Raw genomic sequence first — 16673 nt, 5'->3', positions numbered from 1 at the left:
AACAATTTTAAACCAAAACAATGCTCCAAACATTTGATCGGTTAAAAATCCATAATGAATTCAGATTTACTTAATTTTACCTTAGTTATTTGAAAGACGGGAGTGGAGCCTCACTAACGCGACAACAATGCAGCAAACAACGGAATTTCCAGATATAAGAGAGTGTAACAAATAAAATAGGTTGTTCAACACTTTTGGCAAAAATGAGCACCCATCCAGGCAAGCCTGACGTTTCTATAAGTCAACTTCAAACAGCTCATCATACTAAAATTCTGCATCTTCAATTAAAGAAAGCACTAACAGTAAATCTAGAAACAGGTCTTCAGGGCTCTGTCACAGGAAATTCAAAGACAACATCTTTCCCTGAAAGCTTCCTGTAGACCCCAGCGAATGTCTCCAGCTTATTCTCGGTGTCATTCTTGGCTTTGGGGTCCAAGAAAACCTTTAATAGACCATCAAAGAAGATTTCGATATCATGAACTAGCCTACCAGATATAATAACTATAAAACATTAACAGAGTAAGAAGTACTCACCTTCATGATTTTTGATCCATCGAGCCTGTATCTGGTGCGCTTTCCAACAATCTCAGCAGGATAAACAATGTCCTCGAGCATGGCTTCATGCACGGCGGTAAGTGTGCGTGTTCGAGGCCTTTGAACAGCTGAACCCTTCTTTGGTGGGCGCAGTATCCTTCTGGTAGCAATGAGAACCACTTCCTGCATGTCAAAAGTTATCATAAACTGAGGCAAACATCACCCTAGCAACTAAAACCACAGCTTTTTTCATACAAGATAAACGGCGCTTTCAATAAAGCATCTATAATCATATAGCTCCATAGAAGGGGGGAGAACACTCAAGCAATTGCATGAATATTTGTGAGCCTGTGTAACATCACATACTACATAAATTTTACCTTTCCACTGAACTTCTTCTCGAGCTCCCTCACCAACCTAGGATGAATCTTGCGGAAAGCCTTCCTCAACCGATAAGGAACATGGATCACAACAGCCTTCTTGCTTCCAGAAACATCAATTTGCCTGTGGTACATTAGCATATTGATTATCATCATACTCAAGACAGAGGACAGATACCATCTAGACAACTGAAACACCTACAAGGCAGAGTTGATGTAGAGGTCTTTCAGGTCACTCTTAATCTCTTGGTTGGTATTTTCCAAATCAAATAGTGCCTGTATACACATGAAGAGTAATCATTCATGATGAATCTGTTAACGATATTTTGATAATTTCAGCATAAAGACAAGTCTGATAGCATCAATCAAATAAAGACCTGAGCAACATTCTCCTCAAATTCAGTGGGCTCAGCATCCTTGTCCTTGTGTATCTTTTGTAAGGCGGTATACATCTTGAAGCTCTGCAAATAGGGTTCAGCACATAACAATTAGATACAATCAATTGTTCTAATAATAAGTTGTGCAAATTTAATCAGTTAATAATAGTCAACACAAAAATGGGTAACCATACAGATCAAGATGAGTTGCAATTCTTTCGTTCCAAAAGAAAACCAACACATTAAAAGCCAACTTTTTATAATATAATCATCACATAGATTTGTTCTTGCAAAAGTCCTTACAGCTACTTTTGAGGAGCAAAAACATTTTACTAACTAATTACATTGTTACAACAGATGTTAATGATGGATTCAACTTTTGTTACAATCAAATCCCTGTTATTCCCTCAATTAAAAGTTAAAATCCAAAGGCTTTTTGGTCTCAATGACTAGCGCTTGATTTTCTGTTGGTACAGATTGCTTATGTAATCTACTCAATAGCAATGCATCCACCAAATCCCACAACCCTTATATATCACTAGTTCAACAAAGATTGCATCTCATTTAGAATTATTCTTCATAAAAAACACTAACCCACCCAACACCGAACCCCCCAAAAAAAGCACAGCGGACTAAAATTATTCAAACTAAATAATTCAAAAAAAGTTAACATATTACTTTAACAACAACAAAACAAAATGCTATTATATCCAAATAATCAGACATCAGAAAGTCATGAACCGAGATCCCCATCTCATTGAAACAAGGCTAACCCATTATCAGAACAAACCCTATCAATAGCAATCCGTCCCGTAGTGCAGCACAAGACCCATTTATCAGAACTAGCACTATATCATTACTAAAACAAATGCAACCAGAGCAACAAAACTAATCAAACCGTATCATCATTAATTTTTTTTTCAAAAAATCGGTAACAGAACCAACTTAACCACACAGATATTCGCGTGGAAAATAAAACCAAATACAACTTTATCTTACAGTGTACCTTGATCGGACGAAGGTTACAACCTGTAGAGAGGGATAAACCCTAGCTTGGGCGCCGGAGGCCACTCGGAGAGTATAAAGATCACAAAAAAAGAGTGAAACAATGTTTGGCGGAAGATTGAGGCTTTATAAGACCCAAACCCTAGTAGGTTTTCAAGTTTGGGCTGGGATCCACTGCAGGTGACAGGTCCTGGACCCTTAGCTATTGCCACTATTATTCCACTTTTGCCCTCCTTTCATCTCCCCATTTTATATAATTCCCTCTCAATTTTTTTTCCATATTATATTTTAAAACATATATATTACATGAAAAAAATCGCATTTTTTGTCTCATATGTTAATTTTTAGTTAAATTTTTTATTATTTTTTTACATTGCATTCAACAAGTTACAAAAATTTTCAATTTTAATCATCAAATTGTATTTTTCATCCAATAATTAATGGAGCTGTTGGTAATCCAATATTACCAAAGTCTAACGTGCATTTTTTGTTAATTAATGGACAAAAAATACATGTGATGCCTATAATTAAGAAAAAATTTAACTTATAGAATGCAATATGAGAAAATAATAACAAATAGAATTAAATTAAAAAAGATCTTAACATATGGGACCAAAAATACGATTTTTCCTATATTATACTTTGCCAAATAAATTGTGTTTTGTTAGTTTAATTTTAGATCAATGCATGATTACTTATTTTTCTTCACATGATTCATCACATTTTTGTGATTAATTTTTAAAACTTGTTTAGTTATTTATTTTTATCCAAAAAGGCTTACTTACCTTTCAAAATAATTTGGTTGGAATTATAATTTAAATTTATTCATTTTTGTATCATAACATGTAGGATTATTTATTAATTAATTTTTTTGTAGATAATTATATACTCAAGAATAACTACATTGCAATTTTTTTAAATTTGTTGTAATTATATATAAAATCTTGTGATTCGAGCAACCACGTCTAATAATCCTAGCATTTGTTTTTATCTAATTAAAATTTATCGAATTTATTTTTATAAATTTTTTTAATAATAATTGGTATTTGCCTAGCCCACTTACTTGGGCTCTCTACTATATTGGCCCAATTGGGTCCGGTCCTCTCTACTATATTGGCCCAATTGGGTCCGGTCGAAAACTCCATAGCCCATCTAAAAAAGCCCACAAATGACTCCGATTTCCTGAGATTCAACTCCGGCTTCAGCGTTCAGGTACTTCGTCGTATGCTCCATCGAAGCAAACCGAAAACTTCCATTGTTGTTTTTCCTTTTCCTTTTCAATCCGTATTTTCCCACTGAATTTGCGTGAATCAGAGCAGCTGTGTAGTTTCCCACTCTTTATAGATTGCAGAAAAGGAGAAAAATGATGTCCCCAAATCAAATCCCCGAAAATCGGGGCCCTTCTCATCCCGCTACTTTAAGGTAAGTCGACTTCGGTTCCTCTAGCTCTTTTCTACTGGTAATTTTTCTTTAACATTTTGGTAATTGATCAAAGGATTACTCGTTTGCACTGCTTCGTTTTCATTCGTAGTAATGTTCTTGTTCAAATGCGCGGGATTTGGTAAAAGTAGCTTAATTTTCGTTACTGGGAATGTGGGAGGCTATTTTCAGAGTAGAGTCGAATACTGAGCTGAATGCTACTTGAAGAAGGATTGTTTTATTTCTGGAATAACAGAGGGTGTGATTTTGGCTTAGCATGGTGTGGCGAAGAAGTAGAGAACTATGTTGTTTCAGTTTTTAGGTTTCTTGCTGTAGTAAAGAGCAGTGATTATAAAATGCATCAGTGGCGGTGTTTGTTTTTGAGAGATCAACTGAGTTCTCTTGAAATTGTCCTGTTCTAAAGTCATTTCAGATAATGGAGCAATGTAATATAGATAGGTAATCTTAAGTTTGTTGCAATATATTATAAATGGTAACAGAGTCGTTATTTCCTGTTTCTCCTTTGATTGATTTGGTATTGTTGTTTGAATGTAGGCAAACTCCCTTGCAGGTCATACACGTAATTGGTAATCTCATGAGAATTTGGTCAGTCTACTCTATGTACCGCTATTTGTCTCAAACAGGGGCTTCGGTTCTTTTGTTTATCTTCAGCTGTCTTGTTCCCTCATCCATTCTGTGTTTACTTCTGCAAAAGCCTTGGAAGGGCAGGCCTCTCACTAACACTCAGGTCATCATGGAGTTTTCTGGTTCTTTTGTTCTTTTCTATTGCTGGTTTGAAGATCAAAGGAATTTGATTCAATCACCTTTGCTTATGTGGTTTAGCATGTTCTTCATTTCATAGGTAGTGCCTTCTGTGATAAATGGCGGTGTAACGGCCCTCTACTTTATCTTGTGGGGAATGGGGCTTAAATCTTGCGGTCCTCTCAGGTGAACTTCTAAGTCAAGATTTATAGGAAGCTGCTTGAATGCTTTACTCCTGCTTCCAGAACTTCAATAGAAGATGGGTTACATGAGATAGTATGCACATTTCTAAATGGATGCATGAGTTTTAAAGAAAAGGAGTTTTTCTCGTTTACCTAGACCATAATGCACATGGAACTTGGATAAACTCAGAGCTGCCGTTTATTAAGTTTTGTCGCTGAAGGAAGTTCTCCTCTTGTTGAATTTGCCTAGCCACTCAGTGTCCCAAGAGGCCAACTTGAGACCTTCATATGTGGGTATAAGGTTTATGATTGAATACAACCGCACCAATTCCTGATTTCTAAGGGTAGTACCACATTATGAGATATGGTTTTGGGTTTATCATGTTATTGATTTTGTTTTAAACTTCAGTATTATTTTGCAGATTAACACATTATATAGTTCTACTTGAAACCATTTGACCTGTGAGGTGCTATGATGTCTGCTTCCCTGAATTACGATATTTTCATTTTCCCCTCTGAACTAAAGGATGCTAATGCTATTTGAGCTTAGCTGGATATTTCCTTGCTGGTGGTCCTGTGTCAAGATGAAACTGAAAATTACTCCTGCTTCTACTACACACTTTATCCAATAACCTTTTTTTTTTTCAATTTTATCTAGCTTTTAATTACTTCAAGAAGAAATGTTTATTATGTCAGGGCCATATTGGCTGAGTATTCTGGTGCTGTTCTTGGAGTGCTATCTGCAGTCTTGTACGGGAGAAGAGGCAATTTGTGGAAAAAGGTAATTTTTCCATCGGCATCTTCTTTAACTATATTTACTCGATTAGTCACTAAGAGATATAAAGTATATTTGTGTCTTATTTTACTTTTAGTTGTCAGGATTTTGTGCTAGGTTATTGCTTTTCAATTGTGCTGATCTGACTGATCAGGGGAAAAAGAAATATTTTTTACCTATCTGAATGAAGTTGTGAGGTACTGAAACTTCCAGTTGGATCTTGTTTAAGTGTCTCTATGTGCTTGATTCACTTCAGTAGTGGTTAAAATGCCAAATGAATGGCATCAGCTGATTCTAATAGTTACGATTTCTTGTAGCAGTCTAGAAATCAAGGAAGAAGGTGGATCAGCTTTTTACTTTTCAAGAAGTTGCTGCTTAATCTGTTTTCTCTTAGCTTGATATTTTAACTAATTTGAAATATCTTTTTCTTTATCAGGTAGGTGGCCTCTTTGCAATGTTGGCTTCATTCTATTTCTTATCGCGAGGATGGGCCCTGGCCACAAAATCTCCTTTTTATATCCTTTCCAAACTAAGCTACTATTAATTGTAAACTTCACTGATGCTACTGGAAGAGAGTGGTCATTATCTTCTTACCTTTACATGCTTCTATCTGTACAGTAAAACCTAGTTATTGGTGGACTTAACTCAAAAATTACCATTTAGTGATAACCCGGATACGGAGTTCCAGTCCGAAGAAATAGGAGTTAAAGATATGCTAATTCCTGTCTTTGCTGGAATTTTATCAGCAATAAGAAGGGTGGTAGCAAGACGTCTCTCGCTTAAGGTATTGAGTTTCTTTTCCTATATGCTCCATATACATCCAGCTTCTAATATGTCTGCAAAACCTCCAAACCTTCCAAGAAAGAAAAAGGAACTAGTGTTGACATTGGAACTCTTTTCTTTCTATGTTTTCAGAATCAACTTAAAAGGCGGCTTCATGCCATAACTATTGCTTCTGCTACCTGTTTTCTGTTCCCAGTTGCCATGTGGGACATGATCATTGTGAGTTTGACTCTCTGGATTTCTCTTGATGTAATCTGAATAATATATCATGGTATTCTCTTTTATTATTTGTTCCCATAAGCCTTTCCTTCTATCCTTAATTACTCCTTTGCCTGTCCAAGTGATAAGACCATGGTCTGGTCATTACTGATATTTTATATTTGATTTGTTGTGTTAAATTTTCAGGGATCAACCAGTGTAGAATTGCCTTTTTCTGCATGGGCTTTTTCAAGTTTTGTCCTTTTTGGAATTATCTTGATATTTTATGTGGACAGTATAGCTGAAGAGAGGTACTTTCTGGTTGCTGCTTCCAAATTTAAATACAATGTTGTGCATGGGGAATTCCTCAGTGTTATCTGGTTTTATCAACAGTTGACACAACTGTATTGTGGGCTTAATCATTTAAGTACCTTTCAAACATAATTAATTTCTTTGCCAAAATAACCTGGTTCAAATCCTTGCTAGACCAACTTCTTTGGTTACATCACCAGAAATTTTGTTATGACTCACCAGAGGCCAAGCATAGACTGAGTCCCACAAAAAAAAGAGACCAAAAGAATTGAAAATTTACCTGTCTAGCTAGAAGTAGTTTATGGTTACCAGCGGATTTACATGCTGATGAATAAATCAATGTAAGTTAAGTACTAACTTTGCTGCTGGCAGTGTACAACTTTATGGATCTGTTGCACTTGAGATTCGTCAAAATCTTTTTATCTTATATTTAAGATATAGCCACAGTCTTGTGCGCGCTATGAATTTACTCTTGCTGGTGCTCTTTAATTATGCTGGAGTTGTGCTGCAGGTCATCTTAATCTAAGGGCTTAAATGATTCTCTATTATTTAATTAATGTTCATTCTGAAACCTATATTCTTTATAGTTGCTGGTGGGTTCTTGTCTTATGCTTTGATGCATTACCGATTTCAGACTTGAGGCAATGAGTTCTCAGTAGTATGACATTATCCATCCTTCCTTTCAACCCTCCCTTAACCCATTCCTGCATTTCATTTCTCTACTACTGCATTGAGTATGTTTGTTTCTATTGTGAATTTGATATTTCTTGTATGCTCCTGTTTCCTAGTCTAAATAACTTACTCCTGTTTCCTGGTGCTGAGTACCTTATATTTTTCTATTTCAATGATGAATATAGGCATGTGCGCTGGGGTTTAACTCAAGTGAAAACCCTTGTACACAAGCGACCCAAATATATCTAACACTTCTATCCAGTAAACCCACTCAGGTGGCAGTTGGTAGTATGAGGACCCCAGAATATTTTGGCTGTGATATCATCTCTGCCCTTTTCATATCTTACACATTCTTTTCATCTCAAGTGTATAAAATCTTATTTCGATTTGATAAAAAGGAGAAAGAATGTCTAATCATTCTGTGTACTGTTTGATGAAATTCACTTAATAGAAATCCCTACACCATCCCAAATTATTGATCTTGTTTTCTACTGGATCTGGAATCCTTTCCTTCAATCTGTTTTGGCTAAAAAAGACTTTGAACCTGCTTATTCTCTAAAGATAATGTTTGTTTCATTAGGCTCCATGTACTATGTGCTAAATGGTTTCTATTTTTTTATCCTTAACCTCCTGGATTCCAGCTTATAGACGGCTTCTCATCTTCCTTCCAACTGCCGTCTCACTCATTCTCAAGAAATTGATATGCCAGTTATTTTTGCAGTTAACTAGACTAAATGTATTATATTAATTTTGTTTAAAGATGTATTGTAGTTCCCTATCTGTATCGGGGTGTATGACAAGTTGATTGTTGCAGATTGCATATGGTGTTCTCATCTCCGAGGCATTTAATGGTTGCTGGGGGATGTGTCATTGTCATGGAGATTGCGTACAAAATGGACTTCTCCCTGCCTGGATTTTTACTTTGTGCAACCATTTTGGGCTTTGGTATGAATGAGATCATTACCTTTACCTCTGCCGTTTCTTTCCTTCTTTCTTTTTGTTTTCTTAAAACACAGAAATTTATAAGCATATGTAGTTAATGACTTAACCACATGCATAAAATTGTGTATACTTTTTTGCCATCTCACAGCATAATGCACTCGTTGCCAGTTCTAATGATGCTTTGTCATGAGTGATTCACTTAGTGGTTTGTATTAGTGAAACTTTGCTCATATTAGCAAAGAACAGTTTCCTTGTGTCCAACACATGCATTCTCATATATTCTCATTCTCATGGTGGGAAGGGTAATGGCGTACTTGTTGAAGTTACTTTGATTTTTCATTTGCCAACTTGTTCTAATTCTGCAATTTAACACATTCAATATGGAATGCAAAAGATCTGCAGACTTGACATGCTAAACTGTAGGCATGAGATCATTGACATGGTTTGCAGAGTTACATTAATATACTTTCGTTTTGCGGCCCTGACTGTAGAGCTGGATGATGGTCATTGTAAGTAGCTGATAGGTGAATGAGTAGTCACTTGATTTCAATTGGAAGTAAATTGACGTTGCATTTGGACGTCGGATTTGAAATTAAGGATTTCAAATTTATAGTAACAAACCCATCGAGCTTGTTTGCGTAATTCAATGTTGCAAAGAATTTAAAATCTTTGAATTCCCATTTTGAACTATATTTTGTAACATGGAATGAATTTCAAATCCATCTAATATGAAATCATTTGAATTTCTTCCTCCAAGTCCACCCATCAAATTGAAATCATTCCATCCGAACATAGCTTGAGTGATAATATATTGACATCTTTTCTGCACTCGATTTAGTGTGATGCTTGATTGCTTTATCAAGCCGAATAGTGTAAGAGCTCATTGGGATTATCAAGCCATTCTAGTGAAACAGCCTATTGGAGATAGGGACATCCCTCACAATACCATTGAGGTTTAAAATAAGATATATGGGAGGATGGAAGAGCACTGGGTGTTGTATAAGTTACTTTGAAATGGTTATGGTTTGACAATCCGTCAAATGTTTAAATGGGGATTTCCTTTGGGTGAGGAGAGGAATCTTTGCTGTGGTTTCTTCACACTTCTACATTGGATAGACTTGCACATTCAACAGCTGATTCTTCAGTTTTAGATCTTTTCAGTAGATTGTTTGTATAATCTAAAAGAAACCATTTCTCTTATCTTATTTAGGACTGTTATAATGTTTCTTTTCTGTACTAAATTTATTTTCACGTTGTTTCGTTGGTGTTCAATATTGATATCTCCATTGTAACATGTAAGTGGTGTGTGTCTCTGTGATCTTCTATTTTAATTGTAGGAATACATGAAGCAACTTCTCTGGACCGTACCAGGAAAGATTCTTTGCAAAGTTCAGATATATCAAATGGAGTTTATGAGGACCGAATTCAGATGTCAGCGCTACCAACTTAAAGTTAGGACAGCTCCATAGAATCTTCTGCTTTTTACGTAAGTTTTTTTCTTTTTGAAGAATGCTTTTTGCGTAAGTGATCACTACATATGGTGCATGTATATTGCTTGTAATATTATTCTTTTCTAAGTGGGTGAGTGAGTTCTTTCTTTCTTTGCAATTGATTCATAACATGAGAATTACCTCTAGCTATACAATTAATTCACAATGTTGCCTCTAGCTATAGTGGCAATTATGAAATTATTTGCCTAGTCCTCTGTATCAATAGAACAATTTGGTGGATTTGGCATCTCTGACATGGCATTACATCCTTAATCAGCAGCCAATCAAAGGCATGACTGCTGGGAACTATCCAATGTGATGCAAGATATTCTGATGGACTGCAATAACCAAAATTTGCAGCACATGATCTAGAACATGCAACCAGATCTTTGGTCTTTAGGACGAAGGATACTTTTGTGCTGATTGATGAAGATGGGACCATAACTTGGATACATGTTAGGTATATGGTCATAGATATTAGTTACTGTACATATCATGCTCACCTCAATTCATGGTCTTCTCAATGCCAGTGTTATTTTGGAAAAACTGTAAAGACTAATGTATGACTGCAAATTCTCCATGTCAAGCAATATTAATTTCTCTGAAGGTCGACATCAATTTTGTTGTTCATCCCTGACTTGTTTCTTTCTTATCCAATATTCCTGCTGTGGACTTTGATGTTGGTTTATGATCAAAAAAGAGTTTATTCTTTTTGTACTGTGCAATTGTACAAGTCATTCTATACTTAAAAGTAACACACTATATTTATCAACCGTATTTATACATCTAATGAAATCGGGTTGAACTTTCTTGACCAAAAGTGATTGAAATTCCAAGGACAAATTGCGTAGCGTAAAGGAAAAAAGAGCTGTGCCTGTACAGGAAAGCTCTTCTCTCTATAGAAATGCAGGTGTAATGTTAATTAGTAATACTTATAGTAGCTTCCATGCTCTGAGTTCTATCTGCTTGTGGTTACAGCTTTAGTAATAACATGAGCAAGAATCCCAATCGGACAAGACAGCAGGCAGAGTGAAACTGAATGCCGGGTCTCTACATCATTCTGCAGCCCATCAAAATAAATCTGCCTGTTTCAACATACAATGCAAGAATCAGATCAATGTGTGTGTGTGTGTGTGTGTGTGTGTGTGTGCAGAGAGGTGAGAGAGAAACCTTGCAGCAAAAAGATCTATTGCTAACAAATGAATCCAAGCAGAAGCCAGTGTTATCTCACTAGAAAACATCTTAGCTATACCCGGCAGCTGAAACACACGTACAGTTCGTCAGCATTTTGATCCATCTCTTCAGATAAAAAATCCTAATCATGGTACATAATAGAATTTGATTTTCCAGTTCAAAACAAACCTCAGGCAGCCAGTATTTACTTGCAAACATCAGGTGAATTGTGTCAGGCGTCCAAGATAAACAGAGTAGGTAAGCATATAGTGCCCCAAGAACAATGTAGGGTACACTGCTTGCAGCTAATTTCTTGGTCTGCATAACATAGACAAGCAGCAACCTCAGACCAATGTTTTGTAAGAAATACAACCTCAATTTTCAAACACATTTTCCTTTAAGTTGATCGATTAGGCCGCTGGATTAAGAATTTCTCTAAATGAAGAACAACGAGAAACTAATCAAACGATCACTCTGCATATCAATAGGATGAAGATACTGAAGATGAGAACATAAGTTTTGTCCAAGTGTCGTATGAAACAATGAGAACACTTACAAACTTAGCTCGGGGCGCCACAACCATGAAAGTGTAGAATGGAAGAACAGCTACCGTTCCCCATGTAAATGCACTACTGGCAATCTGATGAGCACTCGGCACCCCTGCAAAAGAACCAGATGATACAACTTAAACTGACGATGCCTGATTGGTAAAAACACTTATCATGTTTTCTCTTTCTCAGACACATAGGTTGCGGTTTAATCTGAAATGCACTTTATTACCGGTGTTTGTACTTAAAACTAATTTCCTCGTCCTCCTCTGCTGCTTTTGGTTAACTACGCTAACCTCCCTTTCTTACGGTATTTATCAATACTAGTATAAACTTCCCAAGATGCTATTGTGTAACAAGGATGCCCCATATTTTTACAAAACAATTACTTAAATTTACACGAGTAGAGGTGGTTATATGTAATTTTATAACTAAGAGGGGGATGTTTATGTTATTACACACATAGGATCTGAACAGACAGCCAAGAAAGGCACATGAAAATGCAGATGACTGCTCAAACTCAATATGAAAATAGAGGAAAATCATTAAAAGAGAGTTGATGAGCAACAGGTGGTTGGAGCGTTACATGAAGCATATACAGCTGAGCTTTTCCTGCAAGAAGAATCCCTTCCAAGATTAGGTATGGTAATGATTCTTGATCCTCCTGCAAAATTCCACCCAATCAACTGCTTCACTTCCTTCCCTACCACTGCTCCACCAAACCGTCCTCTACTGTTCTTGCTTGTAACACCTAACGTTAGACGTCTTGAACTTGTCCGATTATTACATGAGGCAATCGACTGGAGTCTTGGTCGATGACAGTCAATCTACATGAATCAGACCATCTAAAACTGTTAAAACTTGAACATATAAACTCACAGAAAGTGCTCAAAACATGCTGGATCAAGTTGAGATTGAGGTTTGATGATCAAGTTGACATTTGAAGCAAGAAAACAGGTCAAAATCATACAGTAGGAATTCGTACATGGGGACAAAATTAATAAGATAGCCAGCACACCGACGAGAACAAGGAAAATCAAGAATGCCCATGTCAAGAAATTAATAAAAACAAATACACAATAAACCAAGATTATCAGAAGAGAAATCATAAAGTCATGATCCATACCCTGAGTGAGACACAGACCTGAGAACTGAAAAAGCAACAAGACAATGCCATCATTGAATACGATGAAGCAAGAGGAATTAAGGTACTGATCGTATATAAAGAGGAAACAGAAGTGGGAGAGCAGAAATTGGACATGTGGAATGAACGTGGTGGGGGTGGGGGAGTGCTGTTGATGCTTTAATGAACTGTAGATGCCCACTTAACTTCACAAAAATCCAGAGAAAAGTTAGGCAAATCCGAAAAGACAAGGTTATTGGGTAGAACGGTTGTTCCCTCAGAGTTTTGCCTGACTGCTTCCATTTCCTGTCTGGTGCAGCCACGTGTGGTTGTACACGCGGCGCACATGCAGGGCAAACTGCTTGATAGTGGGTTTGTTGGTCGGGAGAGAAAACCCGATCATTCATTCATTCGCTTCCAATTTCTAAATTCATATTCATATATGTTGTTTTTGGATTTTTATTACATATGACTTTCTGTGTGTAAGATTTAAATCAATTTCTGTATTAGATCGATGAAATATAGAGTGTGTGGTTTGTGAGGTGCGATCAATTTATAACAAAAAATTTAAATTGATAGATAGAGATTGAATTGTGTTAAATGTTAACGTTAAATGATTCCTTTTCTTTAAAAAAAAATAATTTGGGCTAATTTACAAAAGATTTTTTTAAAATTAGTCATAATTATAAATACTATCTCGTTATTTGAAAAACTACAAATACCTCTTGAATCTAACAAATACCTTCTCATGACAGTTTATTATAAAGGCTATTTGTTAGACGATCATTAATTGCAGGTTGTAATTTTTCTAACATGGGATATTTACAATAATGTCAAACCTCATATAAATCTTTTGTAGTTTACCCTAAATTTTTAAACCGAGTGCTCATTTAACTATAAAGACGTGCCAAAAAAGTGGTCCTGAGTTCGAACATCATTGCCTTCAATTTATGAAAGAAAGGTTTCAAGGGTTGCACGATCGGGGGTGTTAGGACATTAATATAAGATGATTATTCGCTGTAATAATTTAAATTTTTAAATGAGGTGGTCGTTTAACACATTGATGCTATAATAAACATGGGATGATTGAGAGAAAGTATACACAGAACGAAAATAAAATCAGCTAGTAAAATTTAATTTAATTAATGAAACTGAGATCGAACAATAAAATATAACTTAATTAGCGAAATTGGAAGCGTATACTTACGGGTCATGAAGATAATTTCTATGAACAAATGGCAATTGGTTGATTATATGCTATTATTTAATATTAATAATAAATATATTAATTTTCATAATTATTATTGATTAAAATTTATAAGGAATAAAACTTAAGAGTATACATAAAGAGGAAAATATCTTTGAAGTAATTATATATATATATATATATATACATACACCTCAATAATTTCACCCTACTGTAACAAGTGTAATCTAGGGTGCTAAATCAGCACCATTTGGTGGAACATTCTAGGTCCTAAGAATAATGGGTTGACACGTTTACAAAATTTGATCCAACTCACTAAATTCAAATTTCATAATTAAAAGATTATAAATTCATATCCCATAATTAATAATAATAATATTAGTTTATCATTCTTTTATTTCCTTTGAATATAATTCATAATATGATCTATATTAATATAAAGAAGGTACTTTTACATCCATAAACAGTAATTCATAACACCCGCAACACTAATTTTTTATTGCATCGTCATCCCTGCGTGCGTATAATAAATAATATTTCATATTTTAAAATATATTTTGAATAATTAAAAATATACCAACAAATCACATTTTAAAAAAAGAAAGAAAGAAAGGAAGGAAGCAACAAAAAAAAAAATTAATTTAGAGGTATTATGACCATAATAATAAAATTGGTGTTGCAGTGTCATAACTGCTGTTTATGAGTGAAAAAGGGTTTTCTTATATATTAGATAGATTTTTTTTTTCTTGTAAAATATAATGTGTTGATTTTATATATTTTACTTTTATTTATAATATATTTTAAATTTTAAAAGATTATTTATTATATATAAAAAGAAAAAAAAAACAAATGGCATATGAAGAGTGTAAGACAGATTTTGGACCACCAACGACAGAATTGCTTTTTGGTAATTGGTATGTGGGGTTGTAATAACAGCACACGCCTCTGCCTCCATACTAATTTAATTTAACTGAAATCGTGTTTCTCCAATGATGGGTTTGTAAAGGTAATTTAGTCAAATTGTTTGCTGAAAAGAATGTTGTCGGCATATGTTTATGTGCGAAATTTCCATTGGTTTACATCCAAAATGCAATCATTTTATTACTCAAAATTAGTTTTGGGATAATTACATAAACCCATCTATTTTTATTTTATTTAAAAATGAAAAGAAACATCCTGTATTAAATAAATAGACTAAATCCCTTCGTATTTTTTAAAATATTACTTGCCATTTTCTTAGCTATTGGCTAACTAAATTTGTATTAAATAGAAAGTATATTAATGTAAATTAATAAAACCATACAAAGATTATGTACTTATCAATATATTAAAATTAAAATAAATAATATATATTGATATTTTTAATTCAAATAAGTATATTGATGTACATAATATAGAAAGTATATGTGAAATAATATATACTAAAAATATTGTATACCAAAAAATAAATATATTTCACATAGATATCTATAAGGGTTAATTACAATTGGGCTCCCTCTAAAAATATGAAATTATACTTTAAAAAAAAATTAAATTAAAACAGGTTCACTTATGGGACCAAAAATGTAATTTATCTTTATTTTGATTGTATTGACAAACGGAAAGAGCAACTGCCGTTATCAATTAGATGAAAATCCCTTAATGGTCCTTAAATTAAAAAAAAAAATCTACAAATGAGACTCAATGTACGAATTGACCTGAGTGTGAGATCAAATTAGAAACAGACTCACTTATTGGACAAAATATGTAATTTACCCTAACAGTTGTAGGGAGGGGTTTGGCGACAACCGAAGTTTTGGGGGCGACCACGTTATCCCCCTTCTGGCCGTCGTTGGGGGCACCGGCGTTTTCCGCGAGCGAGACGGCGGGTAGAACTGAAAATTAAGGAGAAAGTGAGTGTAGCGCTCAATCATGAGCAAGTAGCCAAGTGGTGCACTTGAACGAGTAATCCAACTTGTGTGGCCCTTCAGTGCATTGGTTGACTGTATATTCCGTCGCCAGCGCGGACCAATGCAATAACCACCTTTCCAATTCTGATATAAATACATTCTCCTATTTGCATTTTAGTATATTATTTTTAAAAATAAAGCATTCTAACAATCAATGCATTCATATAATTAATTATATAGAAAATAACGATTCATGTAATTGTTGTCTTTCTTTTAAAAAAGTTGTAAAATATTTTTGTTTCGTTGTTTCTCAAAATTTATAGCGTTGCTATCTTGAAAATAAGAAAAAATTGCCGTTGATCGGTAAGCACCAACACGTGTCAAATATTGCCGTGAAGAAAAAAAGTTGGACTCTTATATCAACCTTTTGTTAATATACAACTAGCCATTATATATATATATTGAGTGTAAGATAATATTAGCGTTTTGTATTGGGAAAAAACGTTCGATTCTACTACTACAAATTTCGTTACTGTCACTAGTCAACTTCTCATGACACAACGATTACTGCCCAAGGGATGAAGTTGTAGAAACTATCCGACAACAACTTTAAGAGACAACACGTAAAGATGATATTATGCCTAATTAATGACGTATTTAGGGGTGGCCCACTTTCTATTTTTTTGTAATTATATGTAAACTTTTACTGTTTTTTACATGTATTGATCTCTCCAATTATTTTAGTTATCCCTAATAATATGATAATATGAGTCTGAAATTACCAAGTCCAATATATAAATAATAAATATAAAAGTTTGAAGGCCTTTATTTTATTAACGTGAATTAGTGGCACAAATAATGAAGCTAAAAGATATGAAAAGATACAATTTGATAGGAAGTTT

General features: G+C 34.6%; 3 protein-coding genes across 7 annotated transcripts; 1 reads left to right on the top strand and 2 right to left on the bottom strand.

The window, feature by feature from the left end:
* Positions 1-128: 128 nt before the first annotated feature.
* On the bottom strand, positions 129-2456 carry LOC105177937 (Ribosomal protein S7e family protein). Of its 2 annotated transcripts, none has more exons than XM_011101249.2 (6): positions 2298-2456; positions 1292-1375; positions 1117-1190; positions 915-1038; positions 535-717; positions 129-442 (listed from the first exon to the last, which is right to left on the bottom strand). In XM_011101249.2, exons 2-6 carry the CDS (start codon positions 1364-1366, stop codon positions 323-325), a joined length of 576 nt encoding a protein of 191 aa, XP_011099551.2. In that variant the 5' UTR covers positions 1367-1375; positions 2298-2456; the 3' UTR covers positions 129-322. The 2 variants fall into 2 exon arrangements, with proteins under 2 accessions (XP_011099551.2, XP_088741085.1); XM_088884959.1 differs by having other exon boundaries at positions 2291-2412.
* Positions 2457-3478: 1022 nt separating this feature from the next.
* LOC105177938 (zinc transporter) lies at positions 3479-10461 on the top strand. Of its 4 annotated transcripts, none has more exons than XM_020699197.2 (11): positions 3479-3718; positions 4271-4463; positions 4578-4663; positions 5356-5440; positions 5871-5949; positions 6091-6218; positions 6350-6436; positions 6623-6726; positions 8214-8344; positions 9679-9792; positions 10109-10461. In XM_020699197.2, exons 1-10 carry the CDS (start codon positions 3660-3662, stop codon positions 9789-9791), a joined length of 1065 nt encoding a protein of 354 aa, XP_020554856.1. In that variant the 5' UTR covers positions 3479-3659; the 3' UTR covers position 9792; positions 10109-10461. The 4 variants fall into 4 exon arrangements, with proteins under 4 accessions (XP_020554856.1, XP_020554855.1, XP_011099552.1 ...); XM_020699196.2 differs by having other exon boundaries at positions 3480-3718; positions 9679-9827; positions 10112-10461; XM_011101250.3 differs by having other exon boundaries at positions 3480-3718; positions 9679-9827.
* Positions 10462-10568: 107 nt separating this feature from the next.
* LOC105177939 (protein ABA DEFICIENT 4, chloroplastic) lies at positions 10569-12882 on the bottom strand. Its single transcript, XM_011101251.3, has 6 exons — positions 12679-12882; positions 12139-12379; positions 11561-11664; positions 11194-11322; positions 11002-11090; positions 10569-10916 (listed from the first exon to the last, which is right to left on the bottom strand). Exons 1-6 carry the CDS (start codon positions 12811-12813, stop codon positions 10790-10792), a joined length of 825 nt encoding a protein of 274 aa, XP_011099553.1. The 5' UTR covers positions 12814-12882; the 3' UTR covers positions 10569-10789.
* Between the last annotated feature and the right edge of the window lie 3791 nt (positions 12883-16673).

This window comes from Sesamum indicum, linkage group LG9 (genome assembly GCF_026168435.1).
Source record: "Sesamum indicum cultivar Baizhima isolate 11 linkage group LG9, ASM2616843v1, whole genome shotgun sequence".
Classification (NCBI taxonomy): domain Eukaryota; kingdom Viridiplantae; phylum Streptophyta; class Magnoliopsida; order Lamiales; family Pedaliaceae; genus Sesamum; species Sesamum indicum.
Note: the sequence above shows the minus strand (reverse complement) of the source record. Positions and strands in the feature narration are given on the sequence as shown.